The sequence below is a fragment of the Desmodus rotundus genome, chromosome 7 (genome assembly GCF_022682495.2).
Source record: "Desmodus rotundus isolate HL8 chromosome 7, HLdesRot8A.1, whole genome shotgun sequence".
In the NCBI taxonomy this organism is placed as follows: domain Eukaryota; kingdom Metazoa; phylum Chordata; class Mammalia; order Chiroptera; family Phyllostomidae; genus Desmodus; species Desmodus rotundus.
This window is the reverse complement of record NC_071393.1, coordinates 4,851,253-4,877,666: the sequence shown is the minus strand read 5'-3', so window position 1 is coordinate 4,877,666 and position 26,414 is coordinate 4,851,253. Positions and strand designations below refer to the sequence as shown.

General features: G+C 48.5%; 2 protein-coding genes across 2 annotated transcripts in view; one reads left to right on the top strand and one right to left on the bottom strand.

Moving 5' to 3' along the window:
- Nucleotides 1–3,887, bottom strand: part of CUX2 (cut like homeobox 2) — a 221,020-nt gene extending 217,133 nt beyond the window's left edge. Inside the window, exon 1 of the mRNA XM_053928512.1 lies at nucleotides 3,776–3,887. Coding sequence (XP_053784487.1) covers nucleotides 3,776–3,838 — 63 coding nt within the window. The 5' untranslated portion in view covers nucleotides 3,839–3,887. The remainder of the gene's footprint in view (nucleotides 1–3,775) is intronic.
- Nucleotides 1–25,576, top strand: part of PHETA1 (PH domain containing endocytic trafficking adaptor 1) — a 256,756-nt gene extending 231,180 nt beyond the window's left edge. The window contains exon 6 of the transcript XR_008427354.2: nucleotides 25,567–25,576. The gene's annotated coding sequence lies outside the window, so the exon portion shown is untranslated. The remainder of the gene's footprint in view (nucleotides 1–25,566) is intronic.
- Nucleotides 25,577–26,414: the final 838 nt, after the last annotated feature.

The window sequence follows — 26,414 nt, the reverse complement described above, 5'->3', positions numbered from 1 at the left end:
AAGCCCCATCTCCTATGCGCCAAGAAATTGAGCCTGCCCAGAAATTTCTCCAAACTCCTTACAGAAGTCGAGCCTATCTCACTAGCCCTGTCAGTCTCCCTCCTTAAATGCTCACACCTCAAGCATGATTTGCCTCTTCCTCCAAAACTCACACAGTGTGATCCCTCCAGCCAACCTCCTTCCTCCCGAGGAAGAGATACGCATTGGGACTGGGCGCCCTCATTTTGACTGGACATCCGCAACTCTTGTTAGCTTGATTGACCCTCTCCAAGGAAAAAAAAAAAAGAGAGACTGGACCGAGAGCATCATAAAATTAAAAAGTGGCAAAGTAAAGCAGAAAGTCATAAAGGTATGAATCCAGTTACGATGATTATACACAGAAAAGTCATAAAAAAATACTGCGTTTAGTAATGTTCACCATAAAGCAATCTTATAACCAAATGAAATATGGCCAGCATTATCTTTGGGATGGAATTTTATTTCTTCTCATTTCCTGGACTGTTAGCAGCAAAGCAAAAGGTAGAAAAGGAAGAGGGGAAGCAGTTGCAGGGGTCCTGGAAGAGTGTGCCATGTGTCAGGGGGTCTTTACCATCAGCCCACAAGTCATTAAGTTTGTTGACTCACTCCTATCCTAGGAAAATAGCCCTATTGTGTTCAGAGATCGCACTAGAAGGAATAATAACTGGACTGCTTCCATATTTGAAAAATACATACTTCCAGAGGACTGTACGCTGGGCTAGCACAAGGTCACCTTTCTTGCCAAGATCGGGATGGCGTCAGCAGCATGGTCTGGTCTGGGGACACTGGCTGCCTTGGCTGCCTCCGCTACTTTAACACTCAGCAACCAGGCTGCGTGAAGCCGCTCAACCTGAACAACCAAGAATTGAAGCCGAGCACCTCCTCACTCACAGGCAGCTGGGCTGCGTGACGAGTGGGCCCAAAGCTTTCGGCCCGTGCAGGACCTAGGGTGGGGGCCCATCTCTCCTACCTGGATCTCAGAATGAGCCAGTAGAAGTATTCTTTTCTGGTTATCTCCCCTATAAGAGGAAAACGGGGAGAGGAAAAAAAATAAAAATGAAAGTGTGGCGTAGGAGTCATTAGCGTTATGCACCAGAGATGATCCCGGGAGAAAGTGCTTAGGCTCATAATCCGTTTCCAACAAAAATGCCATCAGTGAGAATATGGGGGGAAGGCACAGGTCTGTTGGGCGGGGGAACAACTGAACTTTTCAGGATGAGGGTGGGGACCACGGCAGATGTGAAGGCCTAAATATTTGCACACAGCCACGGCTGCCACAATTATTTCTCTGCTCTCTAGAAGTGTACAGCCATTCAAACTCCCATAGGAGCCCCCTCCCCACTTAGTATCCATGTAAATGAGCTTACCCCCTTTCCCTAGAGCCTTCTCCTTTTGTGCCAGACACACCAGCCATTGTCTTAATGAACGTCTCCCCCCATGTATATATACACCCTGGGAGGAGACAGGTCTTAGCCCCAGCTCCCCATCACCTGAACAAGATCCTGCCACCCTCATCCTTTCCAGTTCAAATCTGCTTCTCCACCTCAGCATCTTCTAAAACCCTAACAAAGGGTCCCAAATCAATGGCAGTCCAACTAGAATCAAGATTTGGGTGACCTCAACAGCCCCACAAAAGACCCCTGAGCCAGAGAAGGAAGAGAGTGAGGTTTAAACCCTCCCCCCACCACAGCTCAGAAATCAACCCCCAGGCACTGCTTCCATCCCTCAGCACCCAGCCCTAGCCCACCCAGCCCACCCTGCCCTCCCCGTTGCAGGCTGAGCTCCCCAGATTGAAAACAAGTTATCTAACGAAAATTGTGTTAACTGATATTCCAGCCAACCGGGAGCAAATACCAGCGCTGTAAATCTCGCCGCAGAAATTTTCTCCAGCCCAGAATAACAATAGGACCCCGCAAAGGGCTTTCGCCAGCCCTTCTGGTTCCTCTCCTCTTGTCTGCCACGTTCTTGTCATTCCTTATGTTACAGAACATCAATCATAAATAAAGACGCTGTCCCCCAGCCATGCCCGGGTCTCATTTACAAACATTAGCAGGGAATACGATTACCATTGGCCTTCGTGCCAAGCTCAATGTGGCTGCCCAACTCTCTCTCTCCCCTTCTCTCTCCCCCACCCCACACACCCCACTCTTCCAGAGAAGCCACTTTAGCATCCCTTAAGCCAGCAAGCACAGCTCACAGCCCTGCCTGCCTCAGTTGGCCATCTAACTGAGCCCCAACTTGAGTGAGGACCTGGAATTGCAAGGCGTTCGCTGTTATTAACTGCATGCCTGAGTGCCCCGATTTTCTCTCCAGCTCAATGGCTTTAGGGAAGGGGGGCCAGCGGGGAGTGAGGGGGGCTGGGAAGAGGCCAGGAGGAGGGGAGTAGTGGAACCACTTATCAGAAGAAACTTAACGAGATTTGCCGGCGGATTTTTTTTTTTAAGTGGGTTCCTTTTTATCTCCAGACTGATGCTCTGCTTTTTCCGAGAATGTCAAGGCCAAGACAGGACGCTGTAATCCCCGGTTATCAGTACCATTTCCCTGCCCCTTGTTCCCACTGCGTCTGCCCAGGCTTTGCGAGACTCCAGGGTTTTGAGGGGCTTAACCTGAGTGTCCTGGGGTACCCGGGAAAGAACAGAGGCTGGAGCTGTGCTTCCAGCGGGGGTCTCTGAGATCCCACCCCAACCCTGCCTCCTAGGAGGTCAGCAGAGAACACCCCCAAATCTGGGGGAGACTCCCCGAGACAGGTGGAGGGGGGGGATAAGTGCTGGGGTTTGGGCGGGAGCACCCTAGAGAAGGTAAGGGGAAAAGAAGAAAGGGAGAAGAAAAGCAGAGACTGGAAAGAAAAGAAAAGCAGGGAGCTGCGGGGAGGAAAAACAGGAGGGAGAAGACAGCGAGGGAATCTCCTTTATAAAAGTTCCCAAGGGCGCGAGAGCCGGGAGTCACCTGCTCTGCAGCGCGCTCCGGGCTCTCCACGGCCCCCGAGGCAGAAGCGCAAACTTGCGCGCGGCCCGGGCCCATCTCCATCGCCCGTCCCCATCTATACTTGGCAAAGGAGAGTAAAGGCAAGAAGCAAAGACGAACCCCGAGAACTCGGCCCGAGGAGAGGTCTGCCGGCGCAGGCTGCCAGTCCGGCGATGATGGCTGGGAAGGCAGCAGCGGCCCGCGGGTGACAGTGCGTCCGGGCTGCGCAGACAGGAGGGCGGCGGCGGAGGTGCAGACGGACGGCGGGGCGCGGAGCCGCCTCTTCGCCCACCCCGGCTGCCTCCTCCTCTCTCCGACTCCTCCCTGCCCGCCAGCTCCCTCCCACCCTCACCTCAGCCCCAGCTGGGCGCAGACAGGCACGCGGCGCGCTCCGCGGCCTCCCCTGGGCAGCGAAGTTGGGAGGCTCGCAAAGTGCGGTGTGAGGGGGGCAGACGGGGGTCCCGCCGGCAGCCCCCTGCCCGAGACCCCAGTCTTTGCCCTCCCCGCGCCTTGCTCGGCCGTTCGCCAGCCGGCTCAGTCCCCCGGCCGAGGGCTCACTAGCGCTTCTCCATGGTCGCGGCGGCTAATCGATGATTGAACCGAACAAAGAGCAGCGGCGAGATCAATTCCTAATACCTATCGATGGGCAGCGGGCAGCCGAGCCCAGGCGAGCCCCGCAGACGCCGCCCGCCGCCCCGGGGCGCCCTCCCGCCCTCCCACAGACCTCCCCAATGCGCCCAGGGCGCGCCCGAGGGCTCCCCACGGCCGCGCGGCCGGAGCTGCCCGTACTAACCTGGAGTCGCCGTAGATCAAATCGCTTCCAATATTGAAACATCGATCCCACATTGGCGGCCATCTTGGGGGCTATTCGAGACGCACACACACAAGAGTTTGGCTTTTCTCAATGGCTGCACTCAATATCCGGGCTGGACTCCCCCCAGCCCCGGGGCCGCCGCTGGCCGCTCGGGCTCTGCGCGCCACCGCCCGGGGCCCCTCCGACGCCCCGCGGCCTCTTGCCACCCGCTGCCCCTCGGCGCCACTGCTCTGCCGCCACCGATGCTGCCGGGCCAGGAGCCGTGCGCCCCCCCCACCCCGACCCCCGGAGGGCGCGGGCGGAGCGCGCCGGGCGGGGAGCTCGGCGCCCGCCCGGGGGAGGTTGCCGGGGATGGGGTGGGAGGGGAGGGGTGGGGGGAGGCAGCCTCTCCAGGAGGCGCCGGCGCCGCGGCTGCCCTGCTTGCAGCCGGCTCCCGGGCCCTGGAAGCGCTCGCTGCATCTCCGCCCCCCCAAGTCCGGGGTCGGTGTGCCGCGCGATTGCACTTGACTTTGGCTTTTTGCAAACTTATCAATACTGACGTAACATGCTGATCAATGCAAAGGGAAGTTTGAGAGGGTGGGCTGCGGGAGGCCAGCGCGCGGGGTGCCTACCCTCCTCCCCGCACCTGTCTACCCCCCCACCTCCTACATTGCATACTCAAAAAAAAAAAAAGTTAATAGTTTGCATTGCATTTTTTTTCTTTTGCAATCGGAGCACACACAACACGTGCCTCGGGCTGCCGCCGCTCCTCCACCGACTGAGCTACGGATCCGAGGGTAGCAGCCCGAGGCTCCGACAGCATCGACTCGCTGGTGGACTGTGGGAGCAGACCAGCGAGCAGGTGGGAACCGCCTGGGGGCGCCACTGGGCCGTGGGAAATGTCACCACTGCCTGCACGCAGTTTCCACGCCATTATATGTATAGTTATGATTATTGGGGTGGGGAGGAGCTCCTTAGCCAGAGCTCGAGGTTCTTTGCGGGGCGGGGCGGGGCAGGGGAGGGTACGCTCCGGTGCTTTGCAATTGAGATTGCTGTTATTTGGGAGGAGTCTTTAGCCCAATCATAAGGGCTCCTCACAACTTTGAAATGGGAGGCCCTTTTACTGCTATGATAATTAATGGAGGGGGTTCTTAGAAAAACCTCTGGAGCACTTTTTCCGAAAGTGGGTTGGCTGTTATTGTTATGAAGGGGCCCTAGCCCTGCTGAGGGGGCTCTGGATCCTTAATAACTGCAGAGGTTTCTGCTATTTCTATTACCGTTATTGCTCAGGGGTCCTTCACCTAGCTGGAGACCCCAGGTCCTCTGCAGTATAGGGATCCCTATTATGGCTGTCTTTTGGCAGGTGGTCTTCAACCCAACTGGAGGGAGGTTCCTATCTTTTGCAGTTTCTCAGACGCTGGACAATAGAGTTAACCAGGTTTCTTCTTCTACATTTTCCCTCTTTTTCTCCTGTGCAAGCCACAGGTCCCCAGTCCCCAGCGCCCCCCACCCACCTCCCCCCACACACACCCAGGAAGAACTCACTCCCAACCTCCTCCATCACTAACTCACTTCCCCTCCCCATACACCCCCTGGGGACAGTCTCCCTCTCTGGTATGTTTCCCTGCCAAATCCTACCCCACTCACCTCCCCACCCAAAAAAGGGGGCATTTTTCCTTCTTTTTCTCTGGTTAAAAAGATTCGCTTTTATAGATAGCAAATGGAAATTATATTCCCTTTTTATGGCTTAGCTTGGACTTCTGGCATCACTCTTGGTTGGAACAATAGATCGATACAGAAGGTTATAAAAAAGATGAAGTTTAGAAGAGTTGTAAAGGAGAGAGAATCGTGATGGATATTTTTGATGATTTTTCAATATTGTGTCTTGGAGCACGTGTTTCACGGCAATTAAAGTTTTTAATGTAATGTAAATAATTGTTTCATAAATACTTCAGAAGAAGGTGTGATCTTTCTGAGCAATCACTGGTGCTGTTTAAAAAACGTAATGTGATTTAAACAAGGGTGCAGTATTTCTGTTACCATCCCCATACATTTTCCATGAGGTGTGGGTAAATATATTAATGCACAAGTTGAAAGACTCGTAAGAGCAAAAGTACAGCGTTCTACAAGATGTAATGAATTAGGCCTAGTTAGCAATTCCGAGTGGCCTGTTTCCTTGCCAGATTAAATTGCACGTGATGTGTGGTTTATCTCAGCTCTTGATAACTTCACGTTTAAATTACAGCTCTCATTCTGCAAAATGAATTTAGGGAAATTTCATAACTCTCACGTGGCAATTTTTTTAATGGCTACATTTTCTCCTGAGCATCTGTAAAGCTTTCAGCTTCCTTGTCTTTGAGTCTGTTTTTTAAAGACCTGTAATAGGAAATGTGGAGTGAGTGTGAAACCCTTCAAAGCAATTTTTAACAAACCAAGGTTCTGATGAAAGATTATTTTAAATTTTGTCGGACTTTGAAGTCATGGAACAAATTGACTTCATGTACTTCCTGATGCGGTGTACCAAGAAAGACACAATAACACTTCTGTAGTGTTCCTGCTCCAAGTGCATAATCCGAATCTAGTTGTGAAGAAACACCAGACAAACCCGCACAGAGGGGAAATTCTATAAAATAAACAGCATGTTCTTTTTAAAAATGTCAATTTCACATGAAACAGAAAGACTGAGGAACTATTTCAGATTAACGGAAGCAAAACAGACTTGACAAGTGATTAAAACGTATGATCCGGGATGTTTTTTATTCTAAAGTGTATTCATTGGAGCCAATAAAACAATTAAAGTAAAACCAGTAGATTAGACAATAGTATTGTATTGATGTTAATTTCCTGGTTTTGATTATTGTATTGTGGTTATATAACAAAATATCCTTCTTAGATAACCCACTGAAGTACTTAGGGGTAAAGGGATAGGCGTCATGTCTACAACTAACTCTCTAACAGTTCAGACAAAAAAAGTAATATGCATTTTCCTGTACCTATTTATATAGAGAATGATGTAACAAATGTTAACATTTGAAGATTCTAGATACATTCTACAGAGAAATTCTTTGTACTTTTCTTACAATAGTTCTGGGAATATCAAGTTATGTCAAGAGAAAAAGTTTTAGAAAAAATATAAATTAAATTTATGTCTGACTTTTTTTAAACTGTCACGGACTATTGGGCTCCTGAATAAAAATTCTGCATGGAAATTTCCTGCTTTCCTGACTGACACAGGCTACACCTTTGACCGAGCAGGAAATTGCCACAGCAAACATGCTTACCGAGAAGCAGCGAGAAAATCCAATAATTCAGATTGTTTTAAGTCTGTGATATTTTTAAATGACTTAATGCAGTGGGTCTCTGAAGAATTCTGACAATTTTAATGGTAGAACTTGCAGTCCCACTGAGGAACGGGTTGCTACATAAATACTGAATGATCGTGTCTTTCTGTCTAGGCTGAAACATATTAGCTTTGCTTAGTGGCTTATTGCTTTATTCACAAAATAAATTTCAGCCGTCTCTCCCCACCATATTCCAAGAGCATCATGAGCCTGTGCCTTATTAGATGTGGGGGCTTATATTCCAAAGGCATCTGTTACCATCTCAGGCTCAGCAACAATGAATTCAGCAGTTAAATGTTTACCCCCTAAACAGGGTTAGCTGGGGATATGATATTATTATGGGTGGTCCTTAATGAAAGATGGTAAACCAGGAAATTCAGGCTTTTCCAGCCAACAATCAGCTTTGGATTTGGGAACTAAAGTACTAAAATATTAAACACTTTTGTGAAAAGCTGTTTTTCATGTTCTTAGCACTCTCTCCCTGCCATAAATACACTCATGTACATAGATATGCAAAAACTTAAGCAGGTTCCTGGCTGATTCTGCACTTGTAAAGACCCACGGATCAAGATGAGTATTAAAAAATTACAATGAAAAAGAATAAGCCCTCCCCGCTGCGCCAGGAGGAAGCAGAGGGTGGCCTGGGAGCCTATCCTGAAAGCTGCCCAAGCCGCCCTCTGCTGCCTCCTGGCGCAGCGGGGAGGGCTTAGACAGAGAGCCAGATCCTTTAGGAAATTCATAAACTGTGCGAGAAACCAGGGAAGATAATGGCAGGTCCTTAGCCACGAACATAATGATATGCAAAATCCCCAGCATCAAAGCTGAAACAAAAGAAAATGTCCTTCCATAGCTCTGCATTGCCCACCGGAGCTACCAGACAGGGAGAAAGGCAACTAGAGACTCCAAATTCACTAGGAAGTATTAAACAGCCCTAGGCGAGGAGGAAGGGATATGGGAGTCTCTGGCAGATACCTGCAGAGGTGTGCTCCCGGAGGCTGGCCCATGGTTAGGTCCCAGACCCAGAGGCTAGAGTGATTGGCTACGAGGACCAAGCCAGCAGTTCCTTATGTGCGAAACACCTGACACAATGTTGTCAACCACTACCCTTATTAAGCACCTACTAGCTGTTGGATGCTTTACAAATAAATTAGCTAAACATAGTAGTTAGGAGCCCGACTCTGGAGCCAGACTGTTTCGATGCAATTCTAGCTCTGCCACCTACTAGCTCTGTAAGCTTGCACAAGTTGTTGGGGGGGGGGGGGGCGGGGGTTTGTTTTGTTTGTTTGTTTATTTACCTCTCTCTACCTTATATTCCTCGTATGTACAGTGGTGATAATAATTGCACAAAGTGATTAGATTTCAATGAGTTAATCTATGTAAAGCCCTATGATAACTGCTTTATCTAGTAGTCATCATGATTACTGGCCTCACAAAGAACAGGTCTGCATTCCCATATTACAGATGTAGAGACTGAGGCCCTAAGAGAAGTGGCTGGCTCATGGTCACATGGCTGCGAACGAGCAAAACCAGGACGAATGCCTGGGTTCACTCACATCAGGGATGAGGCTCATTGTACTTGAGAATGCCCTGCCTCTAATTGGGAGGAAGAATGAGTGGAAAGGCAGATGCCTAGAAAGCAAGGCCTGCAGCCTTAACCACAGGCCAACACTCAACGACCAGTCTCACTGAAGAGGAGCAAGACAAGAGGGCGGGCTCCTTCTGCCTGATTCCCTCCCAATGTCGGAGACCAGTTAGACACACAATCGTGCGTTCCTACTGTGCTGATTATTCTCCTTTTGCTCTCCCTCCCCATTCACTCTGCCCTGGTTAGCGTCCCCCATTCCCCAGAAGCTGACCTCTGGGAACTATATTTCCCAGGCTCCCTTGCTTCCATTTGGGTTTGACCCTAGTAGAAGATAAAGCAGGAGGAGAAAAAGGTCGGAGTATTTATTCCCCAGCTCCCTCTCTACTTCACTGTAGTTTTGGATGTCCCTGGGTCCTTTTATAGCCAGCCACAGCCCCTTTCAAGCTGTCCTGTTCTCACTGGTCCCCACTACTGCTCCCTCCCCCCATCTCTTCCTATCTGGGGTGAAAATAGCTTCCTCCTCTTGCTAGCATCCGGGGGCCTTAACACTCTCCTGCCCACACCATCTGTAAATAGTGTACACTCCTCCTAGCTGAGTGTACCTATTGGAACCCTGACCAATACACCCACTACAGAGTATTACTCAACTATTAAGAAAGATGAGGGCTATTTCTCTGTGTTGAAGTGAAGAGATATCTAGGATGTGTGCTAAATGAACATAAGCAGGTTACAAAACAGTATTATGAAATAATCCCATCTTTGCTTAAAATGTGGTAGTTAGGAAAAAGTTAAGGAAAACAATATATCAAATGGTAAACAGACATTAGTCCTGAAAAATGAGCTTAGAGATCTCTTGTAATTCCCACACATCATCTTAATTTCTTTTATGAACACAAATTACTTCTGTCATCTGGTTGGGGTGGGGGGCCTATTTTCTCCTGGGCTCTTGGCTGATACACATAGCATAGAACAGCACATCCATCTGAGATGTCTATAAAAGCTCTAACTAAACAGAGATATTGCATTTCACGGTCTAGAAGATATAGTGTGGTGAAGATGTCCTTTCTCTCCAAATTAATCCAAAAATTTAAGACTATTCCAATCAAAATCCCAAGGTTTTCCACATAACTTGACAAGCCCATATTAAATTTCTTATGGCAGTGCAAGGTCTAAGAATAGCCAGGGAAGTGTGAAGAATTATAAAATTATATAAAGTAATAATAATAAAGACAGTGAGGTGGAAGGACAGCCAAATAGGACCAGGGGACAAAATTAAAAGCCTAGAAGCACACAAGTATAGAACAGACTCACACAAATAGATGTCACAGCTGGCATTATAAACGAGTGGGGAAAGGACAGGCTTTATTTTCACTCTGGTGCTGGGCCAACTAGCTGTGCATATGGGAAAAAGTACAATTAGATCCCTGCCCTCACACCATATGTAACAATCAACTCTAGGTACAGATGCCTGCACGCCATGGATTTGAAGAAAAGAAACTCAACACATTCCTTTCTATTCCAACAGCAGAGAACATCTGAACTAAAAATTATATCCTTATTAAGCTGATCTTACATGTCTGTTTATTGAAAAGTCATCCTAACAGCTCTGGTCGTGTAATGGCCCAGGGTCCCTTTCAGAGCTAGATCAATAGCCAGACCAGGACTGAATTTTCTTGAGCATCCCTGGTATGAAATACCACTTAGCACATGACAGCTTCCAGGAGGTTTAGAAACATTAGCTAATTAGAGTTTCTAGAACTCCGCTCCACACTGGCACAGGCTCTTCTTCACCACACAGCCCTGCTGAGCCCCTAAGAAATTGGCCCCAGGACAAGAACCTGCCTTTTGGTTCTGCATCCTCATTTTCGCAGCCAAGTGTGCAAACCAGACAGCGACCTAAATCCTCAGAAACAACCACCATGGAATTCAGAGCACCCGTTCAGAGGCAGAGACATCTCCATCTCTTCCACATGCCACACATTTGGCCTGAGTGGCCATTCTGGATTTATGCCCATTCCTCCATCAGCTCCCAGGACTATGTGCTCTCAGAACCACCAAGCCCTCCAGCACCTCCCACCCACCAACCTAAATAAAACTCCACAAACTGGACCTCAATGAAGAGTGCAGACTGTTACTGCAGGTTTTCCTAAGGGGCAGGGCATGGAGGACTCAATGCCTTAAAATCCTTTTTGCTTCTTTCTTTCCCCAAAGTCTCCTTCATTAAAGCACCGCTCCAGTTTCTATTTTTAATTTCTCTCCTCTCAAACTGCTCATCCATCTTCTCTCACTCATCACTCACTCTCAGTTTCTCTGCCTTTTCCCCAGACTTTTCTCCTCTTTCTCTACTTCTGCATCCTCCCTCCCATTTCTTCTTCAAATCTGAGGTTCTCCCATTGTGTCTAGTTGATAAAACACCACTGGATAACCAAACAAGAAAAGAAGGAATTCTTTTCCTCCTGTGGTAAGATGGGGAGACGTGAATACGAGCACTTACACTTTTCTTTTTGTCCCTGTCCAATCATTTTGCCATCACTATTGTCATAATGCTTCCCTACTATGCACCAGGAGCCTCACCAACATTCTCCTCAAATCTCACATCTGTCACAGCTGTGTCCATTTTACAGACAAGCTAACTGAGGCTCAGAGAGACAGAATAGCTCCCAAGTTCCCTCAACAGGCCAACGGCTGAGCATGTTTAGGAAGCTGTGTGGGAAAGCATGCACTGTTTGGTAGTCCTGCTGCAAAAGCCTTGACCCCAGCTTTAGCTTTTCCTGCTGTCTGCTCAGGGCAGGAAGGAAGAGAATGAGGGTACTCCCAGAAGATGCCATTCTGACAAATCAGAGCCGTGGGGGCTGTGTTTGCCACCCTGGCAACCAGTCCCCGAGTTACCACTCTCTACAGCCTTCTTAGAGCTTCTGATTCCTCAGCTCTTGGTTTCCAGAAACCAAAAGATGATTCAGTTGGCCCCCAAAGGACAGAAAAATAATAATAATGCTATAGTTTGTGGCCTGCTCTCCACAAGCTGGGCTTGCTCTGCCCATTATCTAATTTCCTCCTCCTAACAGCACTTGGATGTAAGCATTTCCTCCCTTGAATAGCTGAGGAAATGGGGTCTCAGAGAGGGTAAGTGACTTGCCCAAGGTCACCTAGCCTGTAAGCAACAAAGCTGGAGGTCAAGTCCTGTTCTGTTTGATGCCAGGGCTCAAGTTCTTAACTCTGCACGCCATCCCCTTCCCTTTTTCAACTGCCTCTAACTCCACAGGGCTTTAAATTCATTTCCAAGCTGTGAGGGGCTTAGTCAGAGGACCCTAAGCCGACACTCCTTGTACCCACAGTCTCCAACCACACTCTCCAGAGCTCTGGGAGACAGGGTGAAGATTCTAGATGCTGTCCTTTGAAGGCTGGGTCTCCAGTCCTCCAACCACAGAAATCTCTGTGGACTAAGAACTCAGGGTCAGGGGAGCAAAGTCCCCCCACCATTGTTAAAGCATTCCCGACCCAGGCAGCAAATGTAGCCCTTCTCCCATGAGCCTTCTCGCTCTAAATCCTTGGCGTCCATCAGGGTCTTTGGCAAATGTGCCAGGCATCAGAAACCCTGGGAGGCCTTCTGTCCCAGCCCCCTGCCTCCAAACAGCCGAGGAAGGAAACTCTATCCTCAGGACCTCAGGCTGGGGAGACCTATCACCTCTGTGCTGTACCCCTTTTTGTATACACTCACACATACATATTTGCACATGTGTGCACACCTGCATACTTACACATCTGCACTCCCATTGTTTGCCTATACCCCTCTGTACATTCACATGTGTACATGTTTGCACATGCACATACACACCTGCAGGCCAGTACACACATCTATTCATGAACATTTGCACACAAGACATAAACAGATTCTCTTGGACACAGCTATGTGCTCATACACATATTTGCACAGCCCGTGTGTGCACTTGGGTGAGCATACTATGCAGATACGTGTGTGTGTGTGTAAGAGAGAGAGAGAGAGAGAGAGAGAGGATGTGCCTGGTTTTACCTTACCAGGGTGGGGCAGTGAGGCAAAAGCCCCACCTGGTGGACACTTGGTGTATATGCCAACACACCTCCAAGCCTGAGTGCCCCTGGGACTTGGGTGAGGGCTCTGGACAGCCCCCAGGATGGCTGACAATGAGTGAGTGAGCCAAAAGCTAGACTTTGGGGCACCCCCTGGCCCTTTAGGGTTCCTTTTCTCCTCCTATCCCCTTCCCTGGGCAGCAATTTCCTGACCAAAAGCAGGAAAAAGAGTATTGGGTCCAGAGGCATGGGTTTGAATCACAGGCTCTGCCACTTGCTGGCTTCTCTACCGTGCCTCAGAATGCTCAGCTGCAAAGTGGGTTTAAAATTCTCGAGCAGGTGTTTGGAGGAAGCACAAAAATCAGTTGTGTATCTCAGGGACGGACAGCCTAGATGAGTCTGAAGTCAGAACTGGGCTCAAATTAGGGTTCAGATCCTGGCTCCCATCCCTAGATCTGTGTCCTTGGGCAAGTCACTCCACACCCCTGAACTTGTTTCATCAACTTTAAAATGGGGTGAAGCCCTCAGCGAGGTAGTTGGAAGAAGCCAACAACATTATGGAAGCAAAGCCGGTTACTTCTAACTCCATTTCACTCAAACTAAGTTTAGGGGGCAGCAAGAAGCAGGGTTGGAGTCAGAGGGACCCCAATTTAAATTCGGATTAAGTCCTGGCTCTGCCACTTTATACACATGACCTTGGGCAAGCCACTCCACATCTCTGAACCCCATCTGTACGATGGGGAGCTCAGTGTTCAGGTGAGAATGAAACGAGATGACGCGTGCACACAGCCTGGTGTCAGGGAGTGCTCTATAAATGCTGGCTGCTGGGATCAGTCTGTCCACGGGGAACAAGGGATTCCTGGAGCAGTGGGTGACAGATGACCCTACAGAGCCCAATATAATAATTATTTTATTATAATTAGTTATAATTTAATTAGTTTTAGGCACTAAGAATTATCTCATTTAACACCACAACAAACCCATGAAGTAGGCACTATTAGTATTCCCAGTTTACAGATGAGGCACAGGGATGCTATCACTTGCCCAGCCTCACAGAGCCAGAGAGTGGATTAAAACCCAGGCAGGCTAATTCTGAGTCCTCTGGATTTCTCCCATTCCCTGCTCTATTGACCTCTGTTCTATCAGCTCTGACTCCTGGCCTCTCCTAAGTCTGGAAAAAACTTAAGCCCTAGGGCAAAACTCTGATTTTAGAGGGCAGGTCCCCTACCATGAGACTTTCCAAAAGTCCCACTCTTCCTCCTAATCCCCAGGGAGGCAAATGGCACATAAGCAACTTGTATATCCCGGAGGGCTATGGAATGAAGATTATCTCAGGGAAGCAACAACTGCAATGAAAATAACACTAATTAAAGAGCATCTGCTAATCATGGGAGCCTGTGTCAGAAAACCTGCATCTGCTGGAGGTTGCTCAGTGGCAGGAAGGTGGAGGGAACTTGGCTGGTGAGGCCTCGCCCCACTGCTGAAGCATCACTGCAGCATGGGGGGACAGATGGCGGCCCAGACAAGAGACGAATGTAAAACAGAGATTAGGTGCAGGAAATTGTGTGTGCCACATTTTATTTAGAAGTCAATCACTGGGAAATAGTTGCATGATGATGCCAGCCAGAAGGGAGCCATGTTTTGATGTCACATGGTATTTGTGGTGCAGAAGCCTGGACTTGGGGTCTCAACAACTATGGGGCTCAAATTCTAAATCTGTGGCTGTCTGGCTGTGTGGCTTAGATCCAGAGGCTTAACCTCTCTGACATCAGCAGCCTCCTCTGGAAAATGAGAAGAATAATATCTACCTGTGGTCAGTGGTGTCATTGGCCCCAATTCTTCACCCTTCCCTCTATTCATGTTCAGTGCCATGTGATTTTGCAGTGACCTTCCCACTGTGGGCGGGGCATACGTTCCTGCCATTGGACCTTGGGTTTCACTGTACGACCTGCTTTGGCCAATAGAATGAGGTGGAAGTGTTGGTGTGCCAGTTCTGAGCCTACATCTCAAGATATGTGTTTCCACTTGCCTTCTTTCACTATTATTGCCTTTGTTATGGAAAGAACATGCTGGGGCTAGCCCACCGGTCTCAGAAGGAGGATGCAAGACACAAGGGTAGGGAGGAGCTAGCTTCCTGGATCACACACAGAGGACAGCCTCCGTCACCCAGGAATACCTGCCAAAGACTGTCCCATGGCTGCAAAACACACGTCTCTCGTGTTGAGCCACTGTGCACTGAGGACCTATCAGTTACTGCAGCAGGTGGATCTAGTGCTGTCCCACTGGCAGGTGGACCCTGCACCCCTACCTGAGCGCATCCTGTGCTTTCACCAACCTTATCCCACCCCCCACACACACACACACACTCCCAGCCTCGATGCCATGGGGCTTTTTACTCTCAGCCTCTGTGACCCCTGACCTAAGACCATGAGCTCCCTGAAATCAGGCCTTGGTTCCCTTAGGACATCCAACTGCCCTGAAGGGACCCATGTTGGCCCATGAGTGAGGTTCCCTGGCCTCTAAGCAGTCTTCGTCTTGGCCTCCACCACTGGTTCTGGGGTCTCAGCCAGTCTTGCACCCCAGCCACAGTCATGATGCTATGTGGCCTTGAGCAAGTCACCTACCTCAAGGGGAGTGCTGCTCCCTTCTTCACCCACACTGGTGGTATGAAGATCCAAATTCTGAAAACTGTGAGTCCTTCAGAACTAGGAACTGTCATGAGGTCCATCATTCAACGCTTGCTTTTAAGGAGCTGAGAGAAATAGAGAAGAATCCCATTTCCTTTGTCTTGGCCTTCCCCTAACTCTCACCCTGCTTCTCCTCTCTGGTAAGGCCTTGAATGCCAACTTCTTTGGCAAGTTGGTGCTTCAGAAGAAACAAAGACTTAAATATCCCAAGAGTGGCCCTGCCTGCAAAGATCCCTTTCCAAAGCTCCATATGACAGCCCCAAATAGGCAGTTCACAGAAGACAACACAAAAATGGCCAATAAATACCTGAAAAGCTGCTCGGTCTCAATAGCAGTTAGGAAAAATTCAAATTAAAACTAAAATGTGATACTATTTCACATTCATCAGATTGGCCAACATGTTACTATTATTTTTTATTTATTCTGAGAGAGAGAAACATCGATTTGTTGGTACACTTATTTATGTATTCATTGGTTTCTTCTTATAAGTACCCTGACCGGACATTGAACCCACAACCTTGGCATATCTGGGTGATGCCATAACCAACTAAATTACTCAGCAAGAGCCAGATTGGCCAAAATTTTAAAGCCTGATAATACCAAGTGTTTACAAGAATGTGGAGCAACTGAAACCTTCATGCACTGCTGGTGGTGGTGCTAATTGGTATCAGTTTTCCATTTAGAGTAGTGATAGAAAGTTTCTTTTACAAAACATTTAAAAAGTGAGCCAGGTTAGAGAAAAAAATTAAGTAAATAATAATATACGGTATATAACTATGGCAAAAATTGTACATGTAAATGGAAAGGAATAAAGGGATATGTTGAGTGATGGCCTTGGCTTTGACATTAGATGTCCCAAGTTTAAATCCAGGCCACACTCACTATATAAACTTGGGCATGGTACTGAACTTACCCAAGTCTCAGTTTACTTATCTATAAAATGGAGAAGATGATAACAATCAAACTTCATAACCCACTTTATCCAAACTCCTTGGAACCAAATGTATTTTGGATTTGAGATTGACTCAGATTTTTAGAATACCATATACCTTATATTATATGGGAGGCCTGGCCAGGACTATGTGGCCCAGTATGTTGCTATTTCTGCTGCAAAATGTTCACATTAAGAGTTTTTCTTTTTTAAGTCTATACATTGCACAGTCCTGGGAAGATTTTGTAACCAAATGAGTTTCCCACAAACTTGAAAATAAAAACTTTCATATTCCAGAGCTTTTGGAACAAGACTAGTGATACTTCCTCCTCTTCTTGGTGCTCCTCCTCCCATTGCCCTTGCTGATTATTGCCTCAGAGTGAATATGTGACTATGTTGTGGCCAATGAAATCTTCCCTAGAAAATCTGCTGAAGTGCTTCTGTGGACTTTTCTGTGCCTAGATGTGATATCTGGTGCAGGAGCAGCCATTAGGGAGCCATGAGGAGAAGCAGGCTGAGGGTAAAGGCCACACAGAGGGTGGCAGGAGTAGAGAGTTGATGTCATATAGCCACTGATTACACCAAACTCAGACTCACCTACTTTTGCACTTCTTTTGTAAGGTAATCCGTTATCATTTTAGCCACTTTGAATTGGAATCATGTTACTCATAGCAGAAGGGGATTATTTTGGATATTAAAGGGAAGTATAACTCTAAAAGATGGAAAAATGTGAAGAGTCTCAAGTTATAAGATTACATGTAAGCAAGGTTGGATTTAAAAGTCTTTAATACCAGTTAAGTGACACTGTGGGCAGGCAGAAGTGAGAGCACTGGAATGGAAAGACAGTATCATGAAGGAGGTTGAAACTTCCTCAGACTTCACTAAAAATGTCCTAGCTTTAATTATGTATTCTCAGCAGAGGGCAAATTATTCAGCTCAGGCCCAGGAGCCCTTAAATTCCTTCCCAGGATCAATAGCTGTTTCCTCTACCAGAAAAGAAAGCTGGGCTTTTCGGATCAGAAAGACTCTGTGTAGAAGCACACAGCCTTAGCTGTGTTCTGGGCTCGTCTGGCCTTCAACGTGTGATTTCGAGAATTGGAAGTGAGAAGATTATAACTCAGAATGGCACGCGGGTGTGAAGCCGGCTGCCTTGCCAGCTATTTGCCTGTATTTAAAACACATATGGGTGATATTTTTAAATATCTTTGCTGTGTGACTGAAAAACATTGCAGTTGCTACTTCGTGGATGTGGGTTTTTATGCAAACCCAGGGATGAAATGATGAGTGTGTGTTGTACCTACGTGGGTTTGCTGTAGAAAATGTAAGGACGGAATGGCACAGCCTGCATAAATGTCGGGCAGAGAATTGGGGCTGGGCCATTCAACATTTAACTTGGTTTTGAGATCCTTCCCTTCCCCACTCTCCCTCTGAGGGGTTTGAGTAGGGCTACTTCCCCCAGATCTGGTAGTGGGCATATGATCCAGGTGTGGCCAATCAGATCATTGCAACTCCTTGACCCCAATGATTGGTTGAGGGGCAAGCTCATGACCCAAGGCAAGCCAATGAGATTCAACTGTGGAACCTTCAGGAAGTATTGGGAAAGAAGCGCTTCCCTCATGCTCCTGCTGCTAAGCTGGGAGAGGGTATACCTGGAACTGCCCAAGGCCATTTTTGTCACACTTGGGGAGAGCCTGCTGAGAATAAAGCCAAAGTGGGAGGGGGAAAAGCGCCTGAGAGATGGAGAGAATCCTGGATCCAGCCATACCTGAAATCTGTCAGGATGGGCGGGGTAGGACAAAATGGCAGCCGAACTACAACCTGGAAGAGACGGCTGACGTCAAACCAGGGAACCACCAACGATAGATTGCCACTTTGTTCCAGGAGACCAATCCCTAGCCCCCACAAAGAGAGCCAACCAGAATTTGGTGCATAAAACCTCGCCATATTCCCTGCTTGGTCGAGAATTCCCCGGCCCTGCTCTGTGGACCAGGGAACCTCGCCTGGGTGCACAAACCCCCATAAAGCTCTGTACTGCCTAATTTTGTGGCTGATTGGCATTTCTTCCTCGACGGAGCCTAAGAAAACCTTTCATTTGGTGCCGAAACCCAGAAGGAGTTGTTGTCTGCTGAAGACCACTCCTCTCCCTACTCCCCAAGGAGGCCTCGCGGCCACCCCACCAGTCCAGACTAAGAACCAGGGTAAGTGCCGTTGCCTTTACGTTTCTGGTCCCCGAACACTGATTCCGGGCCCCCGTCTGCTGGGAGAGGCTGCTTTCACACCAAATTGCAGCGCTGCGTCAGGGTGACCCTTCCGGGAGAGGCTGCTCTCCCTCTGCTTAGAGGCTCTAGGCACCGGAGGAGACGTCCCTGGGCCTAGATCCTCATTTTTACCAGACCGGATCAGCAACTTGGGTTGAGGGACGCCAATTCTCACTTGCTAATCCTTGTGGGACCAGGAATGGGGTGGGGGAGCAGGAGTCCAAACCAGACCCTAAGTCACCTCTAGGGTGCCTCCTGAAAAATTTGCCAGCTATTGATCCTGGCCTCAAGTGAAAACGGTTGATTTTTCTATCCACTGCAGCCTGGCCGTTGTATCAGCTCAATAATCGCGAAACCTGGACTCCTGAAGGTACTTTCGATTTCGTTACCCTTACTGACCTAGATAATTTTTGCAGACGGACTGGCAAATGGTCTGAGATTCCATACATTCAGGGCTTTTGGGCCTTGCACTCCCGCCCTGATCTGTGTGCCCAATGCTCCACAGCTCAGGTTCTCCTGGCCCGAGGGAACTCTGACACGTATGGCCTCCTAAGCCAACTGCCCCAGAACCCCCTTCCTCCTTTACTGATTCCCCTGAAGATCTTGCTTCTCCTCCTCCTCCTCCTTATCAGCTCCCACTGACAGCTACTCCAGCCCCAGCCCTCCCCTCTTAGCTGGATACTTCCCCTCCCTCTGAAGACCTTTCCTCCCCAGTCAGCTCACACACCCTCAGCTCACACACCCGCTCTCGCCCTCGCCTGAATCTAGAGCCCCTAGACTCCCGTATTTGTCCCCTCCGGGAAGTGGCAGGAGCAGAAGGTGTTGTTCAGATCCATGTCCCCTTCTCACTAACTGACCTCTCTTCAACTGACAAACACTCAGGCTCTTTCCACCTCTAACAACTGTAATTCCCAAAAGGAGGGCTCTGCCTTCCCCTTGCCCTTCATCTCAAGCAGTCAATTATGATAAACTTAGAGAAGTCACCCAAGGCCCTGGAGAAAATCCGGCCCTATTTCTCAACAGACTAACCAAGGCAATGATGCTCCATACCCACCTTGACCCGGCTTCTAACGCTGGGGCCACTGTCTTGGCTACTTACTTTATCTCTCAGTTGGCCCCAGATGTTAGAAGACAATTAAAAAAGGCCGAGGATGGCCCCCAAACCCCCATCCGAGATCTGGTAAATATGGTATTTAAGGTTTTCAATAATTGGGAAGCAGAGGCTGAGGCTGCCCACCAGGCATGTGTACAGCAAAAGGTGGCCCTGCAGACCCAAGCCATGCTAGCGGCCCTGCGGCTGGGCCGCAAATACCAGCATGGGGGTGAAGCCTAAGTCCCAGCCAAAAAACGCCCCACCAGGGGCCTGTTTCGAGTGAGGCAAAGAAGGACACTGGGCCCGCCAGTGTCCTCAACCTCGGCCACCAACGAAGCCCTGTCCCAAGTGCCTACAGCTTGGCCACTGGAGGGATGCCTGTCCTCTTAGAGGCTCGCCCCCGGTGCCTCCATGTGGGGGACCAGCCGATCAAGGTGCGGACTCTTCCCTGGCCGCACCGGAACTTCTCAGACTCCTAAATGACTGAAGCAGCCCGGACTCAAAGACCCCCATCAACCTTGCAGAGCCCAGGGTAATGCTGCAGGTAGTGGGTAAGTCCATCCCTTTCCTGGTGGACACGGGGGGCTACCTACTCTGTTTTACCATCTTTTTCAGGACCTCTTACTCCTTCCAAGATCAAGATGGGGTTGACGGGACCCCATCTCACCCGTGGTGAACCCCTCTGCTTAACTGCAGTCTGGATGGCTTTCCCTTTTCCCATTCATTCCTTGTCATATCCTCCTGCCCTATCCCGCTTCTAGGAAGTGATGTTCTCCAACTACTAGGCCACAAGTATTGGACACTTCTACCCCAACCGTAGCTTCCCATCCCACCCCCGCTGCCCGTGGTCATCCATCTAAAACAGTCGACCTCTAGCCCCTCCCCTCTAACCTCCTGGACAGCAGGAAGTGGCCAGATACACAGCGCCCCTTATCCTATCAAAGAGGTCGGAATGTCAGGATGTGCGGGGTAGGACAAAATGGCAGCCAAACTACAACCTGGAAGAGACGGCTGACGTCAAACCAGGGAACCACCAACGATAGATTGCCCCTTTGTTCCAGGAGACCAATCCCGAGCCCCCACGAAGAAAGCCAACCAGAATTTGGTGCATAAAACCCCGCCATATTCCCTGCTTGGGCACGACTTCCCCGGCCCTGCTCTGCGGACAGGGGGACCTCGCCCGGGTGCGCAAACCCCCATAAAGCTCTGTACTGCCTAATTTTGTGGCTGATCGGCATTTCTTCCTCGGCGGAGCCTAAGAAAACCTTTCAAAAGCTACCCTAGATTCCCCTTTTTTTTAACTTTAAAAATGGTGGTAAAATATACTTAACATAAAATGCCACTTTAACCACTTCTAAATGCACAATTCATCGGCATTACAGTCACAAAGTTGTGCAACTATCACCACTATTTCCAAGACTCTTCATCACCCCAAATGGAAACTGTGTACACATTAAGCAGTAACTCCCCATCCTACCTCAGAACTCTTCATTTTATTTTTGAGTTGCAAAATTCACCCTTTTTACTGTGTGTTTCTATGAATTCTGACAAAGACACGGTTGTTTAACCTGCACCACGACCAAGATCCAGAACAGTTCTATCCTCAGCCCTCAAATCCCCCATTATCCTTTGCATTTGCTGTGTCCTCCACCTCCTTGCTCCCCCCCTCACTGCCCCTCAATCCCCTGGCAACCAGTGATCTGTTTCCTGTTGGCAAAATTTTGTCTTTTCCAGAATGTAAATATAAATGAACCCCCACAGTATACGGCCTTCCTGAATCTGAATTTTCACTTCGCATAATGCATTCGAGGTTCACACATGTTGCTGGTATGTCAGTAATTAGTTCCTTTTTTATTGCTGACTAGTAATACTACACTGTAGGATTGTACCTGTTTATCCATTCAGCAGCTGAAAGACATTTGTCTACTCCGGCACTCTGAATGTACTTGAGTCTATAAATTCCTTTTTCTGTTCTCAAGCTGTTTGAGTTAGGTTTCTGTCACTGCAACCAAAATAATCCCGACAATATATCAGAGAAAGCCTCTTCCCTGCTCTGAAATTACTTCTTTCATCTATAAAGTGGGAGTGTATTACTCAAGGTGGTTTTTGAGTGCGAGTCTTGACTGAAAATTGGTTGAAAGAGGCAATGTTATCTCACATACCAGGGAGTGCAGAGGTGGAGACCTCCAGGTGGGTGATCGGGGGGAGTTCAAGTCCAGGTGCTGGCACTTTCCAGCTCCTTGCCCTGTGGGCCTCAAAGCATCGTCCTCAGGGTTTGCGCCACAGGGCAAAGCAAGATGGCGCCGCCTGTCGGCCACCTGCGAAGTTCACAGGAAGTTTCCTCCCGGGTTCGGTTCGGGACACTTGGGCCAGAAGCCCCGCCCAGCAGGTTTTACCTCACATCTCATTGGGCGGAATTGAGTCACATGCCCCTTCCGGACTGAGTAGCTGAGGGAGGGGCTCAGCTCCCCCTGAGCCAAGTGGACCTGTGGGGCAGGGGCAATGGTGCTGGAACCTGAGCAAAATGGGACCCGGAAGACGGAAAAGGATACTGGGACAGCACCACTGTGTCCCCTCCAGGAAGGTAAGAGTAGCTCCTCCACTGTACAGAAGAGTCCTGAGGGTCCAGAGGGGGATCATTCTTTGATTAGTTATCTAGAGATTCAGACACACCCTCAGGCTCTGGAAGACTGCAGTCAAGTATGGCGCAGACATTCCCACCCAAGAGACTCGGGTGGCAGCTGCCCAGGTGAGAAACACTGAGGTAGCTCTGAGAACATTCATAAACAGAAACCTCCTTTAAAATGGCTGTAGGAGGCTAGAGAACTCTTACCCCAGGTCGGTCGGCACACCCTACTGACCCCCATAGCAAGAGACCGCCCCTCGAGTCCCCCACAGGAAGTGACCCTACTTCACCACTTCAAAGAGAGGAAGAAGGGATTCCCCTTAGCCCAGTAACAGCTCAGCCAGTGGGAGGCCACCGTGATTCGGCCAATGAGAATTCGCCATAGTTGCAAAGTTCCGTTTCCTCCGATAGACTCCTGGTTGACAACTGCTCCCAAGTTCATGAAAAGACTGGTCTTTGTTTGTGTACTTGTGTGTCTACATGTCTAATGCAATTTTTTGTTGTTCGGAATAAACCCATTTTGCTGGAGAAATATCTGGTTGTTTATTTGTTTAATGTCAACAGTTCTTTCCAATGCATTTGAATTAGTCACATGCTTCTGGTTGCAATGATCAGAAACAACTCAAATTGGCTTAAATGAAAAATTGTTCATCAGCTTATTTAGCTGGGAAGTTTAATGATGTTATGAGCTTCAGACATAGCTGAAGTCTCTGAGGTTGAATTTTAGGCTTTATTATTCTCCTCCTCAGGCTCTGATTTCTTCTGTGTTGGTTTCGTTCTAGGTCAGACTTCTCTCCTCTGGATGCCAGCAGCCTGTACTTCCATCCTTCCTTCTTAACATCCTCAGGGAAAAGAGAGGGCCTCTTCCGGGATGTTCCATCAGAAATCCTGCAGAAGATTCTTATGGGTCCAGGTCAGAGCATATGCCTATGCCAGAACCAATCCCCCTGACTCTCTGCTAGACCAGGCCCAGACTGCATGCCCAACTCTACAGCTGGGCAGAGTGGTGTTGGGGGGTCAAGCCACTAGGGCATAAGCTAGCTAAAAGAGAACCAAGAGACTCCTTTCACCAGGGAGGCCGTGCACCACCATTTCCTACAGTCCTAATTTTACTAACAGACAGATTCACACCCATAGAGGGTAAGACACTTGCCCAAGATGTCACAGAAGTGGATCCAAACCATGAACCCTAGCTCCCGAACTCTTTGCCAGTATACCACCCGCTAGTGGAAGCCAAGAGAGTGGGCGGACGGCCTGTGATTTCCTGTAATGCCCACACTAAACTCCTTTTTACTCCCCATCCTTCTCCAAGGATTCTTATACACTCTTCTCATCTTGAGGTTTGGTGTACTTTGCAGCTGAGGTACAAACTTTTAGGGAACTGCTATGGACTGAGTTGTGTCCCCCACCCCCAATTCATATGTTGACGCCCTAATTCCTAATGCAATGGTATTTGAAATGGCGACTTTGGAAGATAATTAGGTTTAGATGAGGTCTTGAGGGTGGAACCCCCCATGATGGAATTAATACTCTTAGGAGAAGGGACACCAGACCTCTCTTTCTATTTCTGCCTCTACCTCCAAGCCAGGAAAAGTGCCCCGACCAGATCCTGGCCATGATGGTAACCTGATTTTGGACTCAGCCTCCAGAACTGGGTGCAAATAAATGTCTGTTATTTAAGCCACCCAGTCTATGGTATTTTGTTATGGCAGCCTGAGGAGACTAATCCAGGCATGAATTTACAGCAATAAGCATTGACTGGTCACTTGCTCTGTACCAGACCCTGTGCAGGGTGCTAAGGTTCTTTAGCTGGGTCTCAGACCAAAAAGAGCTTGGAATCTAGAAACAATATTAAAATATTAATAAAGAAACCCTGCTATATTTTCTATAAACTTTGAGATCAGTTTTATTTAGGAAAAGAAACTTCCAACTCAACCAATAACCTCCTTGCACTTTCCTTCTCTCTCCATCTGTCTCTAGAGACAGAATAGCACGTAGACTATAGAACTTTGCATCTATCTCTTTAGACTTATTTCCATGCACACCAAGCAAAAAAAATGATAGCTATAAAGAGAGATGGCAGATGCTCTTAAGTGCCCTGTGTTCAGAGCTTTCCATGTATAAACTTATTAATTCCACGAGCCAGTCCATGAGGCAACCATTATTAGTCCATTGTCCAAAAGAAGAAGCTGAAAGGCTCAGAGAAGCAAAGTGAATTGCCGAAGATCACACAGCTGGGACGCAGAGGCAGAATCTGAACCCAGGTTTCTCTGATTTTAATGCCCAAGTTCTTAACTTCCATCAAATTCCCTTGGCTAATCAGTACTATGGATAAATTCATAAAGTAGATACTCATCCAAAGTTTAGACATTATGGTAAAGACAGCCAGCACTGAGGAAGCTGGCTGTGATATGGGTGGATACATTTAGACTCTCAGAGATAATAATGACGTTATGTTTGCTATTCATAAGAGCCTAGAATTTTGCTATTCATAAGAGCCTGTACTCTGTCCAGTCACTCCACATATTTTAACTCCTTTCACAATCCTATGAGGTAGGTCCTGGCATCACTCCCATTTTCAAGATAAGAAAACCGAGGCTAGGCAGAGCTAAAGCAATGGGTGTGTGAGTGAAATTAAGAAATGTGAGAGAACCAAGATGGCGGCGTAGGTAGACACACTGCGCCTCCTCGCACAACCAGAACTGACAGAGAATCGAACAGCAAGGGGGACCAACACCAAGAAAATAGAAAATAACCATTCATCCAGACTGGTAGGAGGGGCGGAGACGGGCACCGGGGTGGAGAGGACTCGCGTGGCTGTGGCGGGACTGAGACTGGCGGAGTGTGGGACAAATGGCGCAGACAGTCCGAGCACTAACAGACCCTGCGGCCCCACATCTGCGCAGATAAACCGAGAGGGCCGGACTCAGAGTGGCGGAGAGTGGGGCAGGCAGAGCAGCGGGTAGCACCCCGCGGCACCAAATTTGCCCACAGATAAACCTGACGAATGGTGGGGAGCAGACCGCGTAACCCAGGGCTCCAGCTCCAGGAAATAAAGCCTGAAACCTCTGATTGAAAGCGCCCCTGGGGGTTGGGGCGGCAGCAGGAGAGACTCCCAGCCTCACAGAAGAGGTTGTTGGAGAGACCCACAGGGGCCTAGAGTGTGCACAGGCCCACTTACTCGGGAACCAGCACCAGAGTGGCCCAGTTTGATTGTGGGTAGCAGAGTGAAGGATTGAAATCCGGAGGAGAGTGAGGCGGGCGCCATTGCTCCCACTCGGCCCCTCCCCCTCGTACAGCGTCACAGCTCAGCGACCAGCGTTACCCCGCCCTGGTGAACACCTAAGGCTCCGCCCCTTAAAGTAACAGACGCGCCAAGACAAAAAAAAAAAAAAAAAATGGCCCAAATGACAGAACACTTCAAAGCTCCAGAAAAAATACGACTAAGCGACGAAGAGATAGCCAACCTATCGGATGCACAGTTCAAAGCACTGGTTATCAATATGCTCACAGACTTGGTTGAATCTATTCGAAAAACAGATGAAAAAATGAAGCCTATGCTAGGAGAAACAAAGGAAAATGCACAGGGAACCAATAGTGATGAGAAAGAAACTGGGACTCAAATCAATGGTGTGGACCAGAAGGAAGAAACAAACATCCAAACAGAAAAGAATGAAGAAACAAGAACTTGGAAAAATGAGGAGAGGCTTAGGAACCTTCCGGACGCCTTGAAACGTTCCCACATCCGAATTATAGGGGTGCCAGAAGGAGAAGAGGAAGAACAAAAAATTGAAAACTTATTTGAACAAATAATGAAGGAGAACTTCCCTAATCTGGCAAAGGAAATAGACTTCCGGGAAGTCCAGGAAGCTCAGAGAGTCCCAAAGAAGCTGGACCCAAGGAGGAACACACCAAGGCACATCATAATTACATTACCCAAGATTAAATGCAAGGACCTACATCCAAGATTACTGTATCCAGCAAAGCTATCACTTAGAATGGAAGGGAAGATAAAGTGCTTCTCAGATAAGGTCAAGTTAAAGAAGCTCATCATCACCAAGCCCTTATTAT